The 20243-nt window shown below is 35.6% G+C and overlaps 6 protein-coding genes across 8 annotated transcripts; 2 read left to right on the forward strand and 4 right to left on the reverse strand.

The window, feature by feature from the left end:
- Positions 1–22: 22 nt before the first annotated feature.
- On the reverse strand, positions 23–689 carry LOC106385698 (gibberellin-regulated protein 10-like). The gene is made up of 2 exons (XM_013825601.3): positions 470–689; positions 23–370 (listed from the first exon to the last, which is right to left on the reverse strand). Exons 1-2 carry the CDS (start codon positions 549–551, stop codon positions 183–185), a joined length of 270 nt encoding a protein of 89 aa, XP_013681055.2. The 5' UTR covers positions 552–689; the 3' UTR covers positions 23–182.
- Positions 690–2255: 1566 nt separating this feature from the next.
- LOC106385565 (ras-related protein RABE1c-like) lies at positions 2256–4566 on the forward strand. The gene is made up of 9 exons (XM_013825476.3): positions 2256–2489; positions 2564–2641; positions 2731–2803; positions 2908–3008; positions 3621–3686; positions 3759–3856; positions 3946–4008; positions 4104–4196; positions 4284–4566. Exons 2-9 carry the CDS (start codon positions 2569–2571, stop codon positions 4365–4367), a joined length of 651 nt encoding a protein of 216 aa, XP_013680930.2. The 5' UTR covers positions 2256–2489; positions 2564–2568; the 3' UTR covers positions 4368–4566.
- Positions 4534–6552, reverse strand: LOC106385494. Of its 3 annotated transcripts, none has more exons than XM_013825409.2 (6): positions 6400–6552; positions 6182–6234; positions 5207–6109; positions 5067–5132; positions 4794–4992; positions 4534–4717 (listed from the first exon to the last, which is right to left on the reverse strand). In XM_013825409.2, the coding sequence occupies exons 2-6, from the start codon at positions 6182–6184 to the stop codon at positions 4653–4655; spliced, it is 1236 nt and encodes a 411-aa protein (XP_013680863.2). In that variant the 5' UTR covers positions 6185–6234; positions 6400–6552; the 3' UTR covers positions 4534–4652. The 3 variants fall into 3 exon arrangements, with proteins under 3 accessions (XP_013680863.2, XP_022556210.2, XP_013680876.2); XM_022700489.2 differs by having other exon boundaries at positions 6182–6294; positions 6400–6550; XM_013825422.3 differs by having other exon boundaries at positions 6182–6208; positions 6400–6531.
- A 610-nt stretch (positions 6553–7162) lies between these two features.
- LOC106385592 (zinc finger protein ZAT12-like) lies at positions 7163–8009 on the reverse strand. The gene has a single exon (XM_013825506.3). It carries the CDS (start codon positions 7799–7801, stop codon positions 7328–7330), a length of 474 nt encoding a protein of 157 aa, XP_013680960.2. The 5' UTR covers positions 7802–8009; the 3' UTR covers positions 7163–7327.
- A 5607-nt stretch (positions 8010–13616) lies between these two features.
- Positions 13617–14351, reverse strand: LOC106385602 (zinc finger protein ZAT12-like). Its single transcript, XM_048750207.1, has one exon. The coding sequence runs from the start codon at positions 14263–14265 to the stop codon at positions 13783–13785; it is 483 nt and encodes a 160-aa protein (XP_048606164.1). The 5' UTR covers positions 14266–14351; the 3' UTR covers positions 13617–13782.
- Positions 14352–14584: 233 nt separating this feature from the next.
- LOC106385443 (subtilisin-like protease SBT5.4) lies at positions 14585–20215 on the forward strand. Its single transcript, XM_013825360.3, has 8 exons — positions 14585–16584; positions 16661–16773; positions 16857–16954; positions 17047–17211; positions 17497–17593; positions 17672–18209; positions 18282–18376; positions 18466–20215. The coding sequence occupies exons 1-8, from the start codon at positions 16513–16515 to the stop codon at positions 19577–19579; spliced, it is 2292 nt and encodes a 763-aa protein (XP_013680814.2). The 5' UTR covers positions 14585–16512; the 3' UTR covers positions 19580–20215.
- The last annotated feature ends 28 nt before the right edge of the window (positions 20216–20243 follow it).

A 20243-nucleotide genomic window follows, 5' to 3' on the forward strand; every position in this document is an offset into this window, starting at 1 on the left:
ATATTATTTTGTTTCGACCAAAAAAAATAAAAGAGTACATTTATTTCGTTTATTATCAAGATCTTCCATATTTTCATACATAAAATTATTTTCAAACTCGTATTATATATCATGCGTCTACCACAAACGTAATATTTATGGGTATATATATGATGTCCATGAGGATGTTCTTGAAAACATGTTCAAGGACATTTGGGTTGGCCTTTGGAGTTCTTCATATCACGGTAACAAGGACATTCATCTTTGTTTCCATAAGTGCCCGAGGGAACACAATAGTTACACTTCTCGCAACATATATTGCAGTACTTGAGACACCGATCTTTTCTTCCTGCCTTTGAACATCTCGCATTGCATTTTCCGTCACATGGTGCTAGTGTATGTATCAGTCCAAATACATATTTAAGAAGTTGTAACTAGCGAGATTAGAAAATATAATTCTTAAATAAGTAAATGAATTATGCATACTTACAGGCTTCTGAAAGCATGAACAAAGAAGATGAGAGGATTAGAGAGATAATGACGAATGACACAACAGCTCGTTTCATCTTCATTCTTAGCGAGGTTGAAGTTATTCTAATCTGATTTGATGAGGTTTGTTACTTTTGGAAGATGAAGACAAAAGCTCAAGAGTTTCCGCACAATGCAAAAGAAGTGATGGTTTGGGATGAGCAAAGTAAGTTATATATGGTGTAACAACCTTGGAGTAGGTGAAACGCTTCTTATGGATTTTGTGTATTTGTTTGGTTAGAGAAATAGAAATTATGTTATATTCTTTTCTATAAAATCATATTAGTATTTCTCTTGTTATGATGAAATTAGATATACAATACATCAAAGATTATTATTTTGCTTAAAAGGAGAAATACGGAGACACAATGTCGTTCACGTTGAGCGACCATCGCGTTAAAGCTATAACAAGAGTGATACACGTAAGCGGAACCTAGAGGCAGGGGGAACTTCTAGAGATTTCTTCCTTCAAAGTTGTTGTTTGACGCAATGCATGCATCTATTAGTGACAGCCCCAAGCCCACTCCAAAACCACATCAAGTATGGAGGCCCAAGAACGAGATTAAACAAAACGACGCTGCAGCATTAGTCTCTGCCACAAGCCGTACCTGCAAAGAAGACAAAGAAGACATTAAAGCTCCTAATGCTAAATGTCTGAAGGCGGCGTCCGTAAAAGCAATCACAAGCTCACAGACAGCTCATGTGATTGCAACGGCTAATAGATTCCAAGTTCTATGTGATGAGCTGGCAGAGACATCTTAAACCCTAGTAGAATTCTCTATTTAAGCATTTGTAATAACAAGAACAATGTAAGAGAGTTTATGAAATAAGAAAGTTATACCTCTTCACCTCTGTTAAGCCTCTGCTTTCAGCATCTATACTATCTCAAAACCATTTTTTTCTTCTTTAAAAAAAATAATTTTGGTGTGATCCCAAATGCTTTTTAGATCTAAAGACTAATCATAAAAAACCCATAAAAATCTAACTTTTTTTACTACTTAAAACGTTTATGGGTGACCAAGGGAAATCAAACCCATGACGGAAGGTCCATGAACCCCTTGGCCTAGTCCACTAGATCAAGATCACTTGGTTAACCAAAATTCTAGGTGTGCTTAGCAATAAGATCAAGAGTAATAACTTAGCTGATAGACCACCCATTTAAACACTATTTGTAACGAAGTGTGTTTCTGTCACGACATTTGTTAAACTAGATCTCATCCGTACAAGAATCTAGTCAAACCAATATATAGGCTAACAAATGGGATGGATTCAACTTCATTATTCTCGGGACCATTAGCAATATGTTCAGTGTGCATTACATTGGTATGCAAAACTTAGATTATTATAAGCATCACTTATATTTTTGTTTTAATTTATTTCTTCCTGATGAAATTTCAGTAATCTATGGTATATCCACCTTTTCAATTATGAGGCATACGCATACCACATTTTTCTTCACTTCCGCTATTTATATCTTCTCTCTAGTAATTCAGATGCGTGTGCAATGTGTATTATGCACTAATGTACACATACATACATTTATTCTACAAAAGAAATCAGTAAAAATATTTAAGTTCACAAAATTCACCGTAAAGCTTTGCTTATTTAACCCATCAAGTCATTGTAATTCTAGAAATATGTTGTAGTGGAATTTGGTTGGCAAAAGAGTAGCTTATAAGCATATATCTCTATACCTCACCCAAGTTGCCTCATATTTTGTATTTACAAGCTTATAAAAAAGGCCCATTCATGCTTTCTGGGCCAGACTACGCTATCTCTCCCTCTCTTCGCGGTTTCAGATGCTAACTTACGCCGGAGGTAAAATATCGAAGAAGAAGGGCGTAGTATAATAAAGAAGCAGAAGTTAAATCAGAACAAGCGTATTTTAGCCTTCCACCATTTCAAAACACTCTCTCTCTCGTTCGTTCTTCTGTGCTCATCATCACTATCACCACGCTCTCGTCTCTGCATCATATCATCTGGTACGCCATTCATCGTGATCATCTCCGTTCTCCATCGATCTCTTAGTCTATTCGGTTTCTGATCTCCATTGTAGATTCGATGGCTGCCCCACCAGCTAGAGCTAGAGCCGATTACGACTATCTCATCAAGCTTCTCCTCATCGGTGATAGCGGTACGTATCGATCAATTTCGAAATCGCGGAATCTATACAATGTGTATGTGTGTGTGTGATAAGATCACATATGGATTCTAATGTTGCAGGTGTGGGTAAAAGTTGTTTGCTGTTGAGGTTCTCTGATGGCTCCTTCACCACTAGCTTCATCACCACCATTGGGTTTGTCTTCGTTTTTCTTCAAAGAAGAGATTAGAGAGAGAGAGACTGTCTTTGTTTGTTTCACTGAGTTATTAGTATTCTTATCATGTGGTGTGGTGATGCAGAATTGATTTTAAGATAAGAACTATTGAGCTTGATGATAAACGCATCAAGCTCCAGATTTGGGACACTGCTGGTCAAGAACGTTTTCGCACCATCACCACTGGTCAGTCACACTTTCTTCAATTGTCTCCTTTAAATTGAATCAGAGAGGAGGATTAAGAGTCGAGGGAGACTTCTTTACATATGAGCTACTTTATCTAATAGTGTCCTTAACATGCATTTTCCCCTTGTATTTTGAATTAGAGGGGTTTAAGAGTCAGAAGAGTTGAGTGAGACCTTCTTTACATATGAGCTACTTGATCTTATTGTGTCCTTAACATAGGTCTTCCCATTGTATATTGAATCAGAGAGGATTAAGAGCTGAGTGAGACCTTCTTTACATATGAGCTACTTGATCGAATTGTGTCCTTAACATAGGTCTTCCCATTGTATATTGAATCAGAGAGGATTAAGAGCTGAGTGAGACCTTCTTTACATATGAGCTACTTGATCGAATTGTGTCCTTAACATAAATTTTCCCACTGGAAACTGATTTAGAGAGGATTAAGAGTCGAATGGCATCTTTTTTTTTTAGTTTGTGCAGTCTACTTAACGTTATGGCTTATGCTGTTTTTGTTCAGTGCATGTTCTGGTGATATCATTATTCAGTTGTTTAAGTTGATAAGCACCTTTTTCTTTTGCGCCAGAATTTATTTTTTTACTTCAATTTTTGCAGCTTATTACCGTGGGGCAATGGGCATTTTGCTGGTGTATGATGTCACAGACGAAACATCCTTCAACAGTAAAATTCTCTTCTTTGGTCTTTTTACGTTTCTGCTTTGTTCTGGATCTGTTTTCTTGATCTTATTTGCAGACATCAGGAACTGGATTCGTAATATTGAACAGCACGCTTCAGATAATGTCAACAAGATCTTGGTAGGGAACAAAGCTGATATGGACGAGAGCAAGAGGGTATATAGTACACGCGAGCTCATTCACTACTTCCTGATTCACGAGTAATCAAATGAATAGCGTTTTTGGTAACCTTTTTGTTTTGGCAGGCTGTTCCAACATCGAGGGGTCAAGCACTTGCTGATGAATACGGAATCAAGTTCTTTGAAACAGTAAGCCAAACATTGTCTTCATCAGAATACTACATTGGTCGTATTCGTTTTTGCTTACCGTTGCTAATAAGTTATTTCATAATTCATATGTCAAGAGTGCTAGAACAAATCTGAATGTGGAAGAAGTTTTCTTCTCGTTAGCAAAGGACATTAAGCAGAGGCTCACTGATACCGACTCCAGAGCTGAGGTTACATTCTCCTTCAGCAAATCTTCCATTTCACATCTTTTGTGCACAAGCTCTAAGAAAATCTCTTTTCTCCTTCGTTTATTGCAGCCTGCGACGATTAGGATGAGCCAAACAGACCAGGCGTCTGGATCCGGACAAGCCACGCAGAACTCTGCATGCTGTGGAACTTAAAGAGGTCCCAAGTTGAAGTGGAGTGGAAAAGAAACTAATTTGTCATGAGGGTAGTGAATCTTCTCAAATTGATTTGATATCAGATTCTGTGGCTAGATTGCTAAACTCTTGCTCATAACTCAAAATCATTTCTTAGCTTTTGCTTTCTCTGTTACATCATCAGTTCTTAAAGCTTAATAAAGGTTCTCTATATACACAATCAAAGCAAAAAAGAGAGAGAAGTTTATACATTATAAGATCCAGTAAAAGTTTAGAATTCTCCACATTAATATAATATTTATACATTCAGAAGCAACGCTCTTCTTTGCCATAGATACGCTGAAGTTCCCTGGTTGCTGCTTGGAATGATTCTGATCCAAAACAAAAACAGTTCAGGAAGTTGAAAGACAACACAAATCAATGAAGAGGAAGAAGATTTGGTTGGACCTTTCCATATGCGAAATGCTTTCTGGTTGATAGGAGAGCCAAAAACAGTCTGAACAACATCAAACAACATAGTCTCTGGAGTGTTCCTAAGTTCCTGAACTATCTGATAAATAGTCTTCCCGTTCTCAAAGTAAATATGATTGTTTGGATGCTTTGTTTTACATCCCGCGTGTCTCTCAAATGCATACGCATTAAGCACCTTCGATGATAACCAAATCATTAATCAGTCACGGTTCCTCAACAAAACAGAGCTTTATTATGTTGACGACTCACCTTTGTATAATCACAAGCTTGACACCCACATAGATAGCCTGATCCTTTGATGACTCCTCGAAGCTCCTGAGTTTTAGATTGTTAACAATACGGCAAAGCTTTAAAATAAGTTGAGATGTAGACATTAAAGCGTGTTTTACCTCACGAGAGAGAGCCACGTACTTCACAGGAACGCCATCGAGCATACCAGTTGATATCAAGCTTCTTACGTTTGAAGGAAAGCTCGTAGAAGCTTCCTTCTTTGACGTCTTACTCTTCGGAAGAGACTCCAAACTCTGTTTACCCACTTGCGGTTGCTCACTCACAACTTCGCTGCTCGTCTGTACAGTTTCTTGTCCGTAAACCATATCCGGATCTTGAACATAAGACTGATAGTTCCCAGAGCCAACACCGTTAAGCTCTTCACCAAACGTGATCCCATGAGCGTCCTCATCATTACCATAAGGATGACCACCCTCCATGGCGAAATTCACAAAGCTACTACTACTACTACTCTCGTTCTCCCTCCCACCACAAGCTCTAATCGAAGACGACTCCATCTTCCTACCGTCTATCAAACCACCATGTGCAGTAGCACTCATCGTCTCCTTGACACGACTAACTTGAAGCTTTCTACTTCCTCCATCACCACCACCAAAACAGCTTCCAGCAACCTCAACGCCGTTAGATATAGACAACTCCACAGATCTGTCTTCCATATAGCTCTTGGGCTCTGTTCTGCTATCTCTGTCCCCAAACAAAAGGGGTCTAGGCATCTCAGTGCCGAGAAGCCTATCCATGAACTGGTTCGAGACGGATTGAAACACGGATGATGTTTCCCATAGAGGAAGACCTAGACCTACTACGTTTGATTTCCCTGGATCTTGGGAAACAGCTTGCTTCTTGTTTGGGAAGGTCTCAGAGCGAGAAGAGGAGTCGTTAAACCAAGGGTAAGGACGCTTTGCATCTTCTCTTGGTGGATGGTGATGAACATACACAGAGTCTTCATCCTCGTTTGCATTATCAGTGTTCTTGAGAACCCAGAAGCCTTTGCTTTCATATGACTGAAGAAAACAAAATCAAAAAGTGAATGCATTTCGAATGGGTGAAGAGTAAACCCTAATGCAAAGACTTACCATTTCGATTCAAGCTTCCCTCTTTAGCTGGAGATTTTGTAAAAAAATCAAACCTTTGAAACGAATTCGAATCAGTGAAGAGAGATAGATATGAATCTATGAGAGACTGTAACCTAATTGCTCAGTGAAGAGTGTTGAAAATCAAGAAACCGAGAAAAATAATTCGAAAGAGTCGATTCGGAATGGGTGAGAATTGGAGGAATCGGAAGATTGGGTACCTCGATTTGATAGTCGGGAACTCGATCGGAAGAGAGTGATTTTTCGCCGGAGAAGAAAGTTTGATCGGATGATAGGGTGCGCGAGAAGCACCAGAACTTTGCTTCGACTTTTTTTTTTTGATCTGATGTAATGGTTACCACGAAGGTTATCTTACTGACGTTTGATTTTGACCGTTCATCTATACAACGCTTGTAGGCCCAAACTTCTTTAAATTCATAAATAAATTTGGCCCAATTCATGTTCGACCCTTTTCAGTTGACCACTTTGTGTACTTTTCCTGTTTTTTACTAAAGATGAACTTACAATTTTGATTCGTTTTGGTTTTACTTTTTTTTTTCCAGATAATTTGAAGTAAAACAAAATTAATATCAAACTGATCCTACCTTTTGGTTATTAGTTGATTTTTTAGTTTTATTACTGAACTGAACTAAAGATTTGATCCGAACGAACCTTTCCTCAGATATAAAATGAAACGTAATCATTTCTTTTTCTCTCTAGATTATCTGATATCCGAAATAATCAACATGAACCGAATACTTGAATTTCTATGGTATTATTCTGTATATATTTTTATTTACATTTATTGGGATGAATTTTTAGTTAGCAGTTAGACCAAGTGTAGAGTATTTCACTAGTAGACTTTTGAATGAATCACTTCTCTTTTTCGTTTATCTATGTATTACTTGCGGACGGGTTATAGTTAGTATATGGGTATATCTAACTTGCAAAAGATATACTAATCTTATTTATTTAAATCTCCAATGGTTAGTACGTAAAATATATATTCACTAGTAAAAAAAAATATTACAGCCTATCAAAGTTTCCTAAATCTGCAGATTTATCATTATGTATCAATCTAAAATATTAAGGAAAAATTCAACGAATGAGAGAAACTTAACTAATATATCCAGAAAAAAAAAACAAGAATCAATAAACTGTTCTTCCAAGCTCCAACTTGAGATTCAAATTCTCAACCATCCCCAAGCTCAGATCAAGACAAGCCACCCTCTTCCCACTACTCGTCTTCTTCAACGTCGTCACCGTCGGCTCCGGCAATAACGCTATTGTAACCAACGTGACGCCGCCGCCATTCTCGTTCCTATGTTTCCTCATGTGTCCTCCAAGTGCTTGTCCCATCGGAAACTCCACTCCGCATATGGGACAAGGATGAGACGACGGCGTTTTCGCTCTCTTTATCAGACCAGACAGATTCTCGTTGTTAGGCTTCTTGTGACTTGCACGGTGACCTCCCAACGCTTGAAACGAATGAAACTCCTTCAGACACGTTTTACATGTGAACACGCGTTTTGTATCTCCCCCGTTTTCTTGTCCGACTCTTGATAAAAGCATCAGACAGTTAGCCGCCGTAGCCTCCACCGTAGACTTAATCTCCGCAACCATTTTTCTTTTCTTCTGATGATAAAACTAAACAGTTAGAATGATGTTTGTGTTTGTGTGTTGGTGTGATTGTTGTTGTTGTGTTTTGTGTCTGGTCGGGATGTATTTATAGACTTATAGAGATCAAGTTTGTGTGGACTGAAAACGTGTGAAGATGACAAATAAGACCTTGTGACTTGCTTGGTAAGGAAGTGGCAGCGTATGAGTTTGGTACTATCGTAAATACCTGGCCAAAAAAGAAAAGGTAAAGAGCGAAGATGCTCACCATTTGTGAAACCGCGTAGCTTTGGGTGACTCTGGTAGATACAAAATAGTAGTTTGGATGAGAATCTTCGTCGTACTTTCTTGAACCCTTTTTAGATATTTTTATGCGATATGAGTTTAATTTATTTACCACGCGCGGCGCGTGATTTCTGAGCCGCCTTCTAGATATATTTAATTTATATTCTAGATATACCTTTTCTGACAAAAAGCTCTTTTTTCCAGATATACTTCTAAGTTTTATTTTTGGTCAAAAGATATACTTCTAAGTTTTTTTTCCTTTTGTTTTTAATATATTAAAATTGTAAATGATAAAAACAGTTCAAACAGATCATCCAGATCAAGAAGAACAAATGCACATCAAATGAATCATGCAGGAAAAATGCAGATCAAGCAGAACAAATAGTTTATTATAAATTATGAATGATAAAAACAGTTTAAAAATGCAGATCACATATTTAAACAATAAAAATTACACCAAAATATCAAAACAAGTAATTTATAAACAATACATAAACAAAAATAAAACAATTTAATAAAAATTACATCAAAATATCAAAACACGTAATATATGTACATACATATATGTATATAAATTTACTCTTACTTTTATTTTACAATAATTATATAAATTTTCTTATACTAATTTTTTTTGAGAAAAATATATTTTCTTAAAGATTTTATATATATACTGTTTGTCTTTACTATCTATAAATTAAAATTTTACACATTTCTATTTTCAGTTAATACATATATATACTTTATAATATATATTTACATGCATGTATTAAAGGTAAAACTATAAAATATACTCAAGATATATATATTTTTTCAATTAAATCTGTTATTTACAATTACTATTATATATTATATAAATATAATAAAAGAAGTAAACTTACGTTGGAAAAACTTAGTTCAATAAACGAGTCATATTTTCTTACCAATGAAGGAATCTCCAATGATGACTGCAATAACCATTACATGTATTAACATATGTGACTGTAATATATTTATAAGATATTTAAAAAAGAGAAAAAATTCAGTTCAAACAAAAAAAACCTTTCAAACAACAAAAAAACCTTACATGGGACTGATGAAAAAGAATGAGACGGAGCTGATGGCCTTTTTGTAAAACTAAAATGTGAGTGTGTGAGTTTGTTACAAATAGTTAGCTATTTATAGAAAAAGTAAATAATTTTTGTTTAGTTTTAGTTTATAAAAATTCATCTATTCGATGTATAAAAAATAGGCCACAGTTGAACATCTACAAAAACTGGAGGGATAGAATGTCGTGCAGGACATCTGTCTTTATACAGAAAAAGACAAAAATATTTGTTTGTGTGCAGCTACGTTGTTTACTGCTTTTACCGTTTCAGGAAAACATGAATGACAAAATCAAAAGCAGTAAAACCAAAAGCAATTATTCTGTCATTGTCGTGTTTTCCCTGCCATTAAATTCATAACATAAAACAGTTCCCCCTAAAACATGACGGTTATAAGCATATTTGGGCAGCCGACAAAGAAATACATATTTGGGCTTGTTTTTGTAATTTAGTCTTGTATACAAGTTTTTTCCTCTAGTCTTTTTTTTTTAAATCTTATTGTAAATTGAATTATGTTAGCTTGGAAGAAGTCGAAACCTTTCTCTCTCCTTCTGCTCTGTCCTCTCTCTAAAAATCAGACACAGAGGAAGGATTGAGATGAAATCTCAACCGGAGCTTCTACCAAATCCATCTCCGGTTAACAAGCTTGTTTCTGGGAAGCGGTGATTCTTTTACACCGCTATCGCCAGCTTTGTTTCCGGGAAACAGTGGCTCTACAGCACCGGTTTCGCCGGCTTTCGTCCCGGGAAAGCGGTGGCTCTGATAGCATTGTCTTTTCGCCGGCGTCTTCTCCGGTTTGTTCCGGAACTAGTTCCTGATCTACGTTTTTGGGTTTTCTTTGTCCAATCGACTTTCGATCTGAAAATCGTGTGGCTTTTTTGGATCGATCGTAGATGATTGATGTTTTATTGGAGCGTAGATCGATGGTTGGAGATCTTTAGTTTCATCGGTTTGGCCTCTATGGTGGAGTTTGGTCGCGTCGTTTCTCTGACTCCGACGGAAGTCGATGTTCCTTCCGGTGGATGTCCGGTTATTGCGGCGACGAAAGTTGCATGCCGGTGAAGTGAGGGGGCTTTGGTCATGACACGTGCCCTTCTTGGTGTTACAGTCAATATATGGCGGCCTGGTGACACGTGCTCTTCGCTGTGAGGATTTCTACACGTGTTCCGTTTACGCATCACGCGTAAATGAAGAGGCGCCTTTTGGGTTTAAGACGTTGGACTTAGGGACCAATAGATTTGCGGGTTGGTTAGCCCTAGTTTGTTGGACTTTATGTTTTCTTTGTATCGGTTGAGCTTGGTCTTTTGGGCTTTGACCTTTTAATAAACTTTAGATGAAAAAAAAAAGAATTATGTTAGCTTGGAAAGGTAGTGCTTATTATTCTAAAGAAAAAGGAGGCAATTCGTTTTTAGATTTTTCTTTCAAAACTGCCGTCAGCAATGAGCATTGTGACAATCCCAGCAAATGCATGACAACACAGAAGCGTGAATCGTACGCGTTTGAAGGCTGCGTGTGGAGTGGGGAGTAAGTGAATGTAAATAAGTGGAGGATATGTACGGAAACTTGATGGAAACGTGAGAAGCAAGTAGAAGAGATAAGAGAGAGTGGCTCTTCTTATACCTTAAGATTCTTGTTTTCACACTATCTATCCTTCTAATTTATGCAGCTAGACGATAAGAGTTGATTATAAAACAGTTTATATGATTGGAGAAGAGTCACAAGTATATCTGGTTGGTCATTTATAAGATTACCGACCAACGTATAAATGGATAAAACATATGACCGACTTGTTTTTTCGGTTGACTGTAACTATCAATTGTTTGTTTTGATTTGTACGTCAGAACATACGAGCAATCAAAAATAAAATTTATCCTTTTTGACAACTTCTATTACTCCATTATTTATGGTTGTTTTCTCTAAATTAATTGACCCAGTTAGCATAATTTTCTCATGATCAACGCTCTTTGGCCCTGGCTTAATAGGAACTAGATTTTGACCCGTACATTCGTGCGGATATTTTTCATTTTATGAATGTATACTTTTGATTTATTATAAACATTTTAAGCATATAATTTTAATTTTAGTGTTATATATTATGAATATAAACCTATTATTTTAGTAAATTGTATACATGGTAGCATCCATCATATTATTTTAGTAAATTTTATTGATATAAAATATTTTTTGGATGTTATGATATTAAGTTTTTTTTGTTATTAAATTAAGACTTCAAAATATTAGATTACTTTAATTTTTATAACATAGTTTGTTTTTCCGTGTTACATTTCAAGAAATTATTCTTTATTAGCTATAATTATACCTTTTGAAAAATTTAAAATATTATCATTTTAAGTTTGCATACTTATTTTTAAAATTTTATATTTTGTCAAAATTGTTTGGAAAATTACACAACTATATTTGAGGTGGGAGATTATATGATTTTCGAAATAGTTTTGTTACTAAATTAATACATTATTTTATATAAATAATTTTAATTTCGGTAAGATTTTTATTCATCTCTCAGAATATGTTTATAATTAATATAAATATTAAATTTATATTTGATTTGTCATTAATATTTTGAATGAATAATTAAAATTTCATAGTTTTCTAATAACATATTTTTAAATAGTATATGAACTAAAGGTTAGTTATAAACTATTATATTTTTGTATATTATTATTTTTTAAACAATATATTATTGAGAGTTTCAAAAAAAATAAAATAAAATAATATGTAGTTGTAAATATAAAAGTTTAACCTATGTTAATGAATTTATGTTTATAAATTTATTTTTCTAAAAAAATATAATATAGTTTACGAATTCTAACACATTTTGATGATGAGTGATAATTTATTTAAATGAAACTATTTTAAAAATAAAATAGATAATTTACCCATATTTAATTCATAAAGTACTTCTATTTTAATATAATACATAATATAATTAATATATATATATATAATAGTATAGAATTTTATTTTCTTGTTTTATAATAAATTTTTAATTAACATTGAATTATAAAATTATATTAGTATTTACAAAATTAATTAAGTGTTATTTTATAAAAATATTTAGAAGGTTGGTAAGATTTTGTTAGATTCTTTCTCAACAGAATTTATTATACTTTAAAATAAATTTATATTTATATTTGTTTTATTATTAATGTAAATAATGAAATATGTAATATTAAGTAATTTTTTAGATGGTCCTAGTATGACTTATTAATAGTAGATAAAAAATAGAACTCTTTTTTAATAGATTAGATATTCACAAAAAAATATTTTGGCTGTAACCGGTGAATCAAAAATGGAATAAAAAGAATAGAAATGAATGAAATAAGAGAAATGGAATGCAGTAGAAAAATGGAATAGATCAATTCTATTTATTCCTTGACAAAATTGTTATGGAATGGTTTTCTTTGTATTTGGTTTATTTCTTTTTGGAATTGATAGAATGAGCATTTCATTCCATTAATGGTAACTGGTAATTTTTTTTATGAAATTAATGGAATTGATCATTCCAAAGCATTCCATTCCAAAAATAGGAATTTATCACCAAAATTTAATTAAACCGAAGGCGTGTTTTACCCTAGTCCATATTTCAAACCCAATGTTGGTCTCGAACGGATCCACTGACCCTAATCCATATCGCAACTTATTGATCCGTTCTTGTTTTCAACGTCTAAATTTTCATAATTTAACTCCATTATATTTTTCAATCTAAAATAGAGTTTAGAGTAAAAATGTTCTAGTGGTGCTATATTTTTCAGTCTATATATAGAGTAAGTTCTTATTTGTTCATCACTCTAAAATTTAATATCATTGAAATATATCACAACTCTATTATAGAGTTACTAGATGGTCTTATGACAAATGTTCAAAGAGATGAAAGTGATCCTACATGAAGGATTAGTACCGGAAACTTGAAATATAAAAATGAGAAAGAAAGCTTAAATTTTGATAATGAAACTCCTTTGCGAGAGCATCCATCACATTGACTTGTATCATTCATATTTGTTCATCCAAAATTTGATATATCTCATATCATTTTATGTCATAAATAGTTATAATTTGGATTTGGTTTGGTTTTAGTTCGATTTCTATTCTTTCAGATAATCTAAACCGAACCAACATTATAACCAAACTGATCCTAATTTTGTGGTTATTAATTAATTTCTTATATTATTATCCGAACCTAACTGAATTTTGCTCAGATTTTACTTGAGTGTCTAGGCTTTTTGTATATTTTTAGTTACATATTGGGATTGGGATGAAGCAACATGCATATGTGTCTTTTCTGTAGTTAGCAAGTGTTCTAGTTCTTTTGAATGAATCACTTGCCTTACTTTTCGTGAATGCCACTATGTATTACTTTCTGACGGTATTATCTATTTTTTTTTTTGATAAAAGGTTTCTGACGGTATATCTAGCTTGCAAAAGATATTCAAATATATAAAAAAATCTCCAATGCTAAATAAATATATATTCACTAGTCAAGAAAATATTACACCCTATGAAAGTTTCCTTAATGTGCAGATGTATATGTAACAATCTAAAATATTAAGAAAAAGTTCAAAGAAAGAGAGAAACTAACTAATATATCCACACAAAAAAAAATCAATAAACTGTTCTTCCAAGCTCCAACTTGAGATTCAAATTCTCAACCATCCCCAAGCTCAGATCAAGACAAGCCACCCTCTTCCCACTACTCGACTTCTTCAACGTCGTCATCGTCGGCTCCGGCAATAACGCTCTTGTAACCAACGTGACGCCGCCGCCATTCTCGTTCCTATGTTTCCTCATGTGTCCTCCAAGAGCTTGTCCCATCGGAAACTCCACTCCGCATATAGGACAAGGATGAGACGACGGCGTTTTCGCCTTCTTTATCAGACCAGACAGATTCTCGTTGTTAGGCTTATTGTGACTTGCACGGTGACCTCCCAACGCTTGAAACGACTGAAACTCCTTTAAACACGTCTTACATGTGAAAACGCGTTTTTTATAATCTCCACCGTTTTCTTGTCCGACTCTTGATAAAAGCATCAGACAGTTAGCTGCCGTAGCCTCCACCGTCGACTTATTCTCAGAAACCGCAACCATTTTTCTTTCTTCTGATGATATAGAACTAAACAGTTAGAATGATGTTTGTGTGTTGGTGTGATTGTTGTTGTTGTGTTTTGTGTCTGTTTGAGATGTATTTATAGATATCGAGTTGTGTGGTGGACTGAAGACGTGTGAAGATGACAAATAAGACCTTTGTGACTTGCTTGGTAAGGAAGTGGCAGCGTATAAGTGTGGTATTATCGTAATTACGTGGCAAAATTAAGGGTAAAGAGCGAAGATGCTCACCATTTGCGAAACCGCGTAGCTTTGGGAGACTGATAGATAGGAAATAGTCCTTTGGATGAGAGAATTTTCCTCTTGCTTTCTCGAGAACCCTTTTTAGATATTTTTATTTGATAACTTAACTACGCTGAGTTTGATCTTCTATTTACCACGCACGGCGCGTGATTTCTCAGCCTGTCTTCTAGATATATTGATTTATACTCTAAGATATACTTCTAAATTATTTTATGAGCTTTTAACATATTGAAACATAACGGTTATAAACATATTTAGTTTTTTTTTTCTAAATATTTGGGCTTGGTTTCTTGTAGTTTAGTTTTGTATACATGTCTCTTTTTCCATAGCAAATTTGTTTTTGGTTTAAACCATAGGAATTTCTTAAAATCTAATTTTAAAATGGAATACTTAAGCTGAAAAAAGCAAATTCATTTTAGAATGTTCTTTCAAAAACTGTCGTCAGCAATGACCATTGTACAATCTCAGCAAAGGCATGACAACAAAAATGCGTGAAACGTACGCGTCGGGCGGCTGCGTGTGGAGTGGGGGAGTAAGTGAGAGTAAATAACGAGAAGATATGTACGGAAACTTGATGGAAACGTGAGAAGCAAGTAGAGGAGATTAAAAAAAAAAAGGAAAATAAAAAGAGAGAGTGACTCTTCTTGTACTTTTACCTTAAGATTCTTGTTTTCACACTATCTACCGACCCTTGTTCTAATTTTCACAGCCTCGGGGGGTCGATTATAAAACGGTTTATATGACTGGACAAGTCACAAGTTTATATGGTTGGTGATTTATAGGATTACCAACAAACGTGTAAATGGATAAAAGTCATATGACCATATGATATGACAACTTGTTTTGTATTTGTTTCTTTAGTTTCGTTTTTTTGTTCACTATATCTATCAATTTTCGGTTTTGCTTCGTACGCCAGATCATACGAACAATGAACAATCACAAATAAAATTTACACTTCTATGAAATTTTATTATTGTTGGTTATTCTCTACAAAATTGTTTGATCCTATTAGCAAAACTTTACCATGATCAACACTAGTTGCTTAATATTTGCATTGGGAAAATATTATTATATTCTCAAATTTATTTAAAATTATTAGTATGATTTGTTAGACCTGAAAATGTGCGATTTCAAACCCAATACTAGTCTCGAACGGCCCCGTTGACTCTATTCCATATAACGCAACGGATTGATTCGTTTCTCTTCTGTATTATTTCCAAGTATATATTATTATATAGTTTTAATACTTTTGAAAACATCGATAGCCAAGTCGAGAGGATAAGGGCATCTCTATCCATACTCCATTTTTTCTTCTAAAATAAAGTAAAAATGAATATGGAGTAAGGAATGGTCCAACCCAACTCAATATTTTATTTTATAGTGAAATTTATAAATAGAGTAATCTATTTTTTGTTTGTTTATCACTCCATTATAGAATAGAAAATGGAGTAGGATTGGAGCAATTTTACTCCATTTTTACTTTTACTCCATTTTGGAGGAAAAAATAGAGTTTTACATTGGAGATGTTCTAACAAAACATTAATAGCGATGGGTTTATGTTTCATATGTATTTAGTTCCAAATTTGTGAAATTATATTCTTTTATTGTACTAATAATGTCATAGAAATCCCTGTCTTGTCTTGCTTAAAAAAAAAAGAAGAAAAATCCCTGTCTTGGTTACAAATATTTATAAAGAAAATCTGTGGTGAACGTAACTCCAAAAGATGGGGAGAAAAAATAGAAAGAGAATAAGGAAGATCCTATTACTCTCTTTTCAGTTACATGGAAAAAAATGAAAAGGAGAGCCGACATTTTTTGCCAAAATCACTCAAATAATCGTTGATAGTAAGTTAAGATTGTGCGTGATTTTATCCATCTTCCAAATATAGACTGAGAGAAAAGAGAGAATTATGCAAAAAATAAAAAAATTGTATATGAGAGTGTGTAATGAGAAGATACTTGAGTAACATTTAACCACAATACAAAATGTGCCTCCAAAGTTTAACTCTTCTCATCATCTTCACTCTCTTTTACTCACATGCGTTTGCTCTTAAGAAGGTCATCTCTTTCTCTATATTTACGTTGCTTTTACAAATTAATATGAACATGTTTGATTGTTTAATTGTGTGTACAGTCCTATATAGTGTATTTGGGATCTCACGCCCATCCTTTTACTCTCCTCTCTCAAGCTCATCTAGATCGTGTTGCTCATTCACATCGCACTTTTCTCGCCTCTTTCTTGGGAAGGTATCATCCTAAAAAATAAGGGTGTTTGATCATTTAATTATTTCTCAACACTGCATGAAACAAACCGCCTCTCAATATTGCAGCCATCAAAGTGCAGAAGACGCCATCTTTTACTCATACAAAAGACATATCAATGGCTTCGCCGCTGTTCTTGACGACAAAAAAGCTTCAGAAATCGCCAGTAAGATCATCGATCCTAAGATTATGGATGCATTTCTCAGTCCCTTTGGTTTCACCTACCAAAAATATTAATAAGTTTTTTTGTAAATGTAGAGCATCCAAATGTAGCATCTATATTCTTAAACAAAGGAAGGAAACTGCATACCACTCATTCATGGGATTTCATGCTTCTTGAGAAACATGGAGTCGTTCACAAGTCTTCTCTGTGGAAGAAAGCAAGGTTTGGAGAAGACACAATCATCGCTAATCTTGACACAGGTAAACTTCCAAAGAAATAGTGTGATTTGCTCACAAGTCGAAGTCTATCTATTACAATCATGCTTCATAATAATTATATATGTATATTATAACCGTCAAGACCATCTCAAAAGTTCTATTGTTTCCATCAGACTTTTAACAAACTCTATGGCTATATCGGTTACAGTTATTCTAATGCATCATATTAGTTTAAAAAAACAGTCGCAAAATATTTGGTGTAGTGGACATTTTACTATGTTGTTCTTTGTAAATTTTGGAAGATTTAAAATATGTATATTTATGAAGGTGTGTGGCCTGAGTCAAAAAGCTTCAGCGATGAAGGGTATGGAGATGTTCCAGCTAGGTGGAAAGGCAGTTGCCACGGTGATGTTCCTTGCAACAGGTTCACATAATCTCTCTTACTATCAACAACTTTATTTTAATTTATTTTATTATTGTTTGATTCATCACATGTAACCAGGAAGCTCATTGGAGCAAAATACTTCAACAAAGGCTACTTAGCGTACGCAAAATTCCCCTCCAACTCTACCTTTGAAACCCCTCGTGACCTCGACGGTCACGGCACCCATACTCTCTCCACAGCGGGAGGAAACTTTGTCCCCGGAGCCAATGTATTTGGACTTGGCAACGGTACGGCTAGTGGCGGTTCTCCTAAGGCGAGAGTCGCCTCTTACAAAGTGTGCTGGCCTCCTTTTAAAGGTGCCGAATGCTTTGATGCTGATATCTTGGCAGCGATTGATGCAGCCATCGGTGACGGTGTGGATGTTATATCGGCTTCAGTGGGCGGGGATGCAGGAGATTATATGAATGATGGCTTGTCCATTGGTTCCTTCGTAGCAGTCAAGAACGGTGTGACGGTTGTGTGTTCTGCTGGTAACTCGGGGCCTAAACCTGGAACGGTCTCTAACGTTGCACCATGGATTATAACCGTCGGAGCTAGCTCCATGGATCGGGAGTTTCAAGCATTTGTAGAGCTCAGCAACGGCTCACGCTTCGAGGTTTTGATCTTAACCTAATAATAGTCCAATATTTATTTATTCCTTGTGCTACAAGTATTGGTTTGAACGCAGGGAACAAGCCTCTCTACGCCTTTGCCTGAAAACAAGATGTACGATCTGATCAGTGCCGCTGACGGTAAAGCAGCCAATGCGTCAGCGTTACAAGCGTAAGTAAAAGCTATGTCCATATTTTTCGTAATGCATGTAATAAACTAATAACATAAGTACGTATTAACTAGTGTTTGAATATGTATAGATTGTTATGCAAGAAAGATAGCCTAGACCCGGAGAAAGTAAAAGGCAAGATCGTCGTGTGTCTAAGAGGAGACAACGCACGTGTGGACAAGGGACAACAAGCAGCCACTGCTGGTGCTGTAGGAATGATACTATGCAACGACAAGGCGAGTGGAAACGAGATCATCTCCGACGCTCATGTTCTTCCCGCTTCTCAGATTAATTACAAAGACGGTGAAGCTGTGTTTTCATACCTAAACTCCACAAAAGACCCCAAAGGCTACATAACTGCACCCAACACTCAGCTACACACGAAGCCAGCTCCTTTCATGGCCTCGTTCTCTTCCAGAGGTCCCAACACCATCACACCAGGAATCCTCAAGCCTGACATAACCGCACCGGGTGTCAACGTTGTAGCCGCCTACACGGAAGCCACAGGCCCTACAGACATAGAATCCGACAACCGTAGAACTCCTTTCAACGTCGAATCGGGAACATCCATGTCTTGTCCTCACATCTCCGGCATCGTCGGTCTCTTGAAGACTCTCCGCCCTCAATGGAGCCCCGCCGCGATCCGTTCCGCCATCATGACTACTTCAAGAACTAGAGATAACACTCGAAAGCCAATGGTTGATGCAACGTTCCACAAAGCAACTCCTTTTGGGTATGGCGCAGGCCATGTTCAGCCCAATAAAGCTTCCCACCCTGGCCTTGTCTACGATCTCAACACTGGAGACTACTTAGACTTCCTCTGCGCCATTGGTTACGAGAACAAGGTAGTTCAACTCTTTGCCGATGATCCGCTATACACGTGCCGCGAAGGAGCTAATCTTTTGGACTTCAACTACCCTTCGATCACTGTCCCTAAGCTCACGGACTCTGTTACAATCACTCGTAAGCTCACGAACGTTGGACCTCCGTCCACGTACAGATCCTATTTCCATGCGCCCCTTGGAGTTGAAGTCTCCGTAGAGCCGAAACAGCTCACGTTCAGCAAAGTTGGTGAGGAGAAGATGTTTCAGATGACTATCGGGGCCACGTCAGAGAAGGCTTTAGGGTACGTCTTTGGAGAGCTGACGTGGACTGATTCAAAACACTACGTCAGGACTCCCATTGTCGTCCAACTTTCAAGCTAGTCTCTAGCTACTTTATTCATCACTCTACTTTTTTATTTTATCTTTTGGAGTTTATTTTTATATCGAACATTCCATTAGTTTTGGATAATATTTAATTTTTGAGCTAAGTTTGGCAGCTTAATGTTTAAAAAACCAATTCGACATGCATAATCTAATCTTTTCTAGGATAATATTGTAGTTTCAGATAGTTTTATGCGATAATATTTTGCCAAGTGGGCTCAAGACCAACCAATTAGGATCTTCTTTTATTGTTTTTTTAAACTTTCCAATTTAATTTTTTTTGGGAAACTATAGAAGCACTAGATGCAATGTAACAATGTCTTTGAATTTTTCTTTGAGCAACCAATGTCTTTTGAATATAATTTTACATTCATTCGGAAAAAAAAAATATTTTGCCAAGTGCAAGTTTGCGTGTTAGTGACAAGGGTACTACATAAAGTGTGCCTGGTTTCTTGACCCGCTAAAACGGCAGCGATCGTCGTCTCGTGGCAGCAAAGGCAGTGTTGAAACTGTAAGTCAAAGCTGAGATTTTTCTGATTGCTGATTGTTTTTGAAGCAAAAATGTGAAACCTTTTTGAAAATTTGGTCTCAAGAAGAATAAAGTCGTGATTTTTAGTGCAATTGGAATTGATATGGAGACATGATCAGCACTAATCATGTCTTA

The sequence above is a fragment of the Brassica napus genome, chromosome A2 (genome assembly GCF_020379485.1).
Source record: "Brassica napus cultivar Da-Ae chromosome A2, Da-Ae, whole genome shotgun sequence".
Classification (NCBI taxonomy): domain Eukaryota; kingdom Viridiplantae; phylum Streptophyta; class Magnoliopsida; order Brassicales; family Brassicaceae; genus Brassica; species Brassica napus.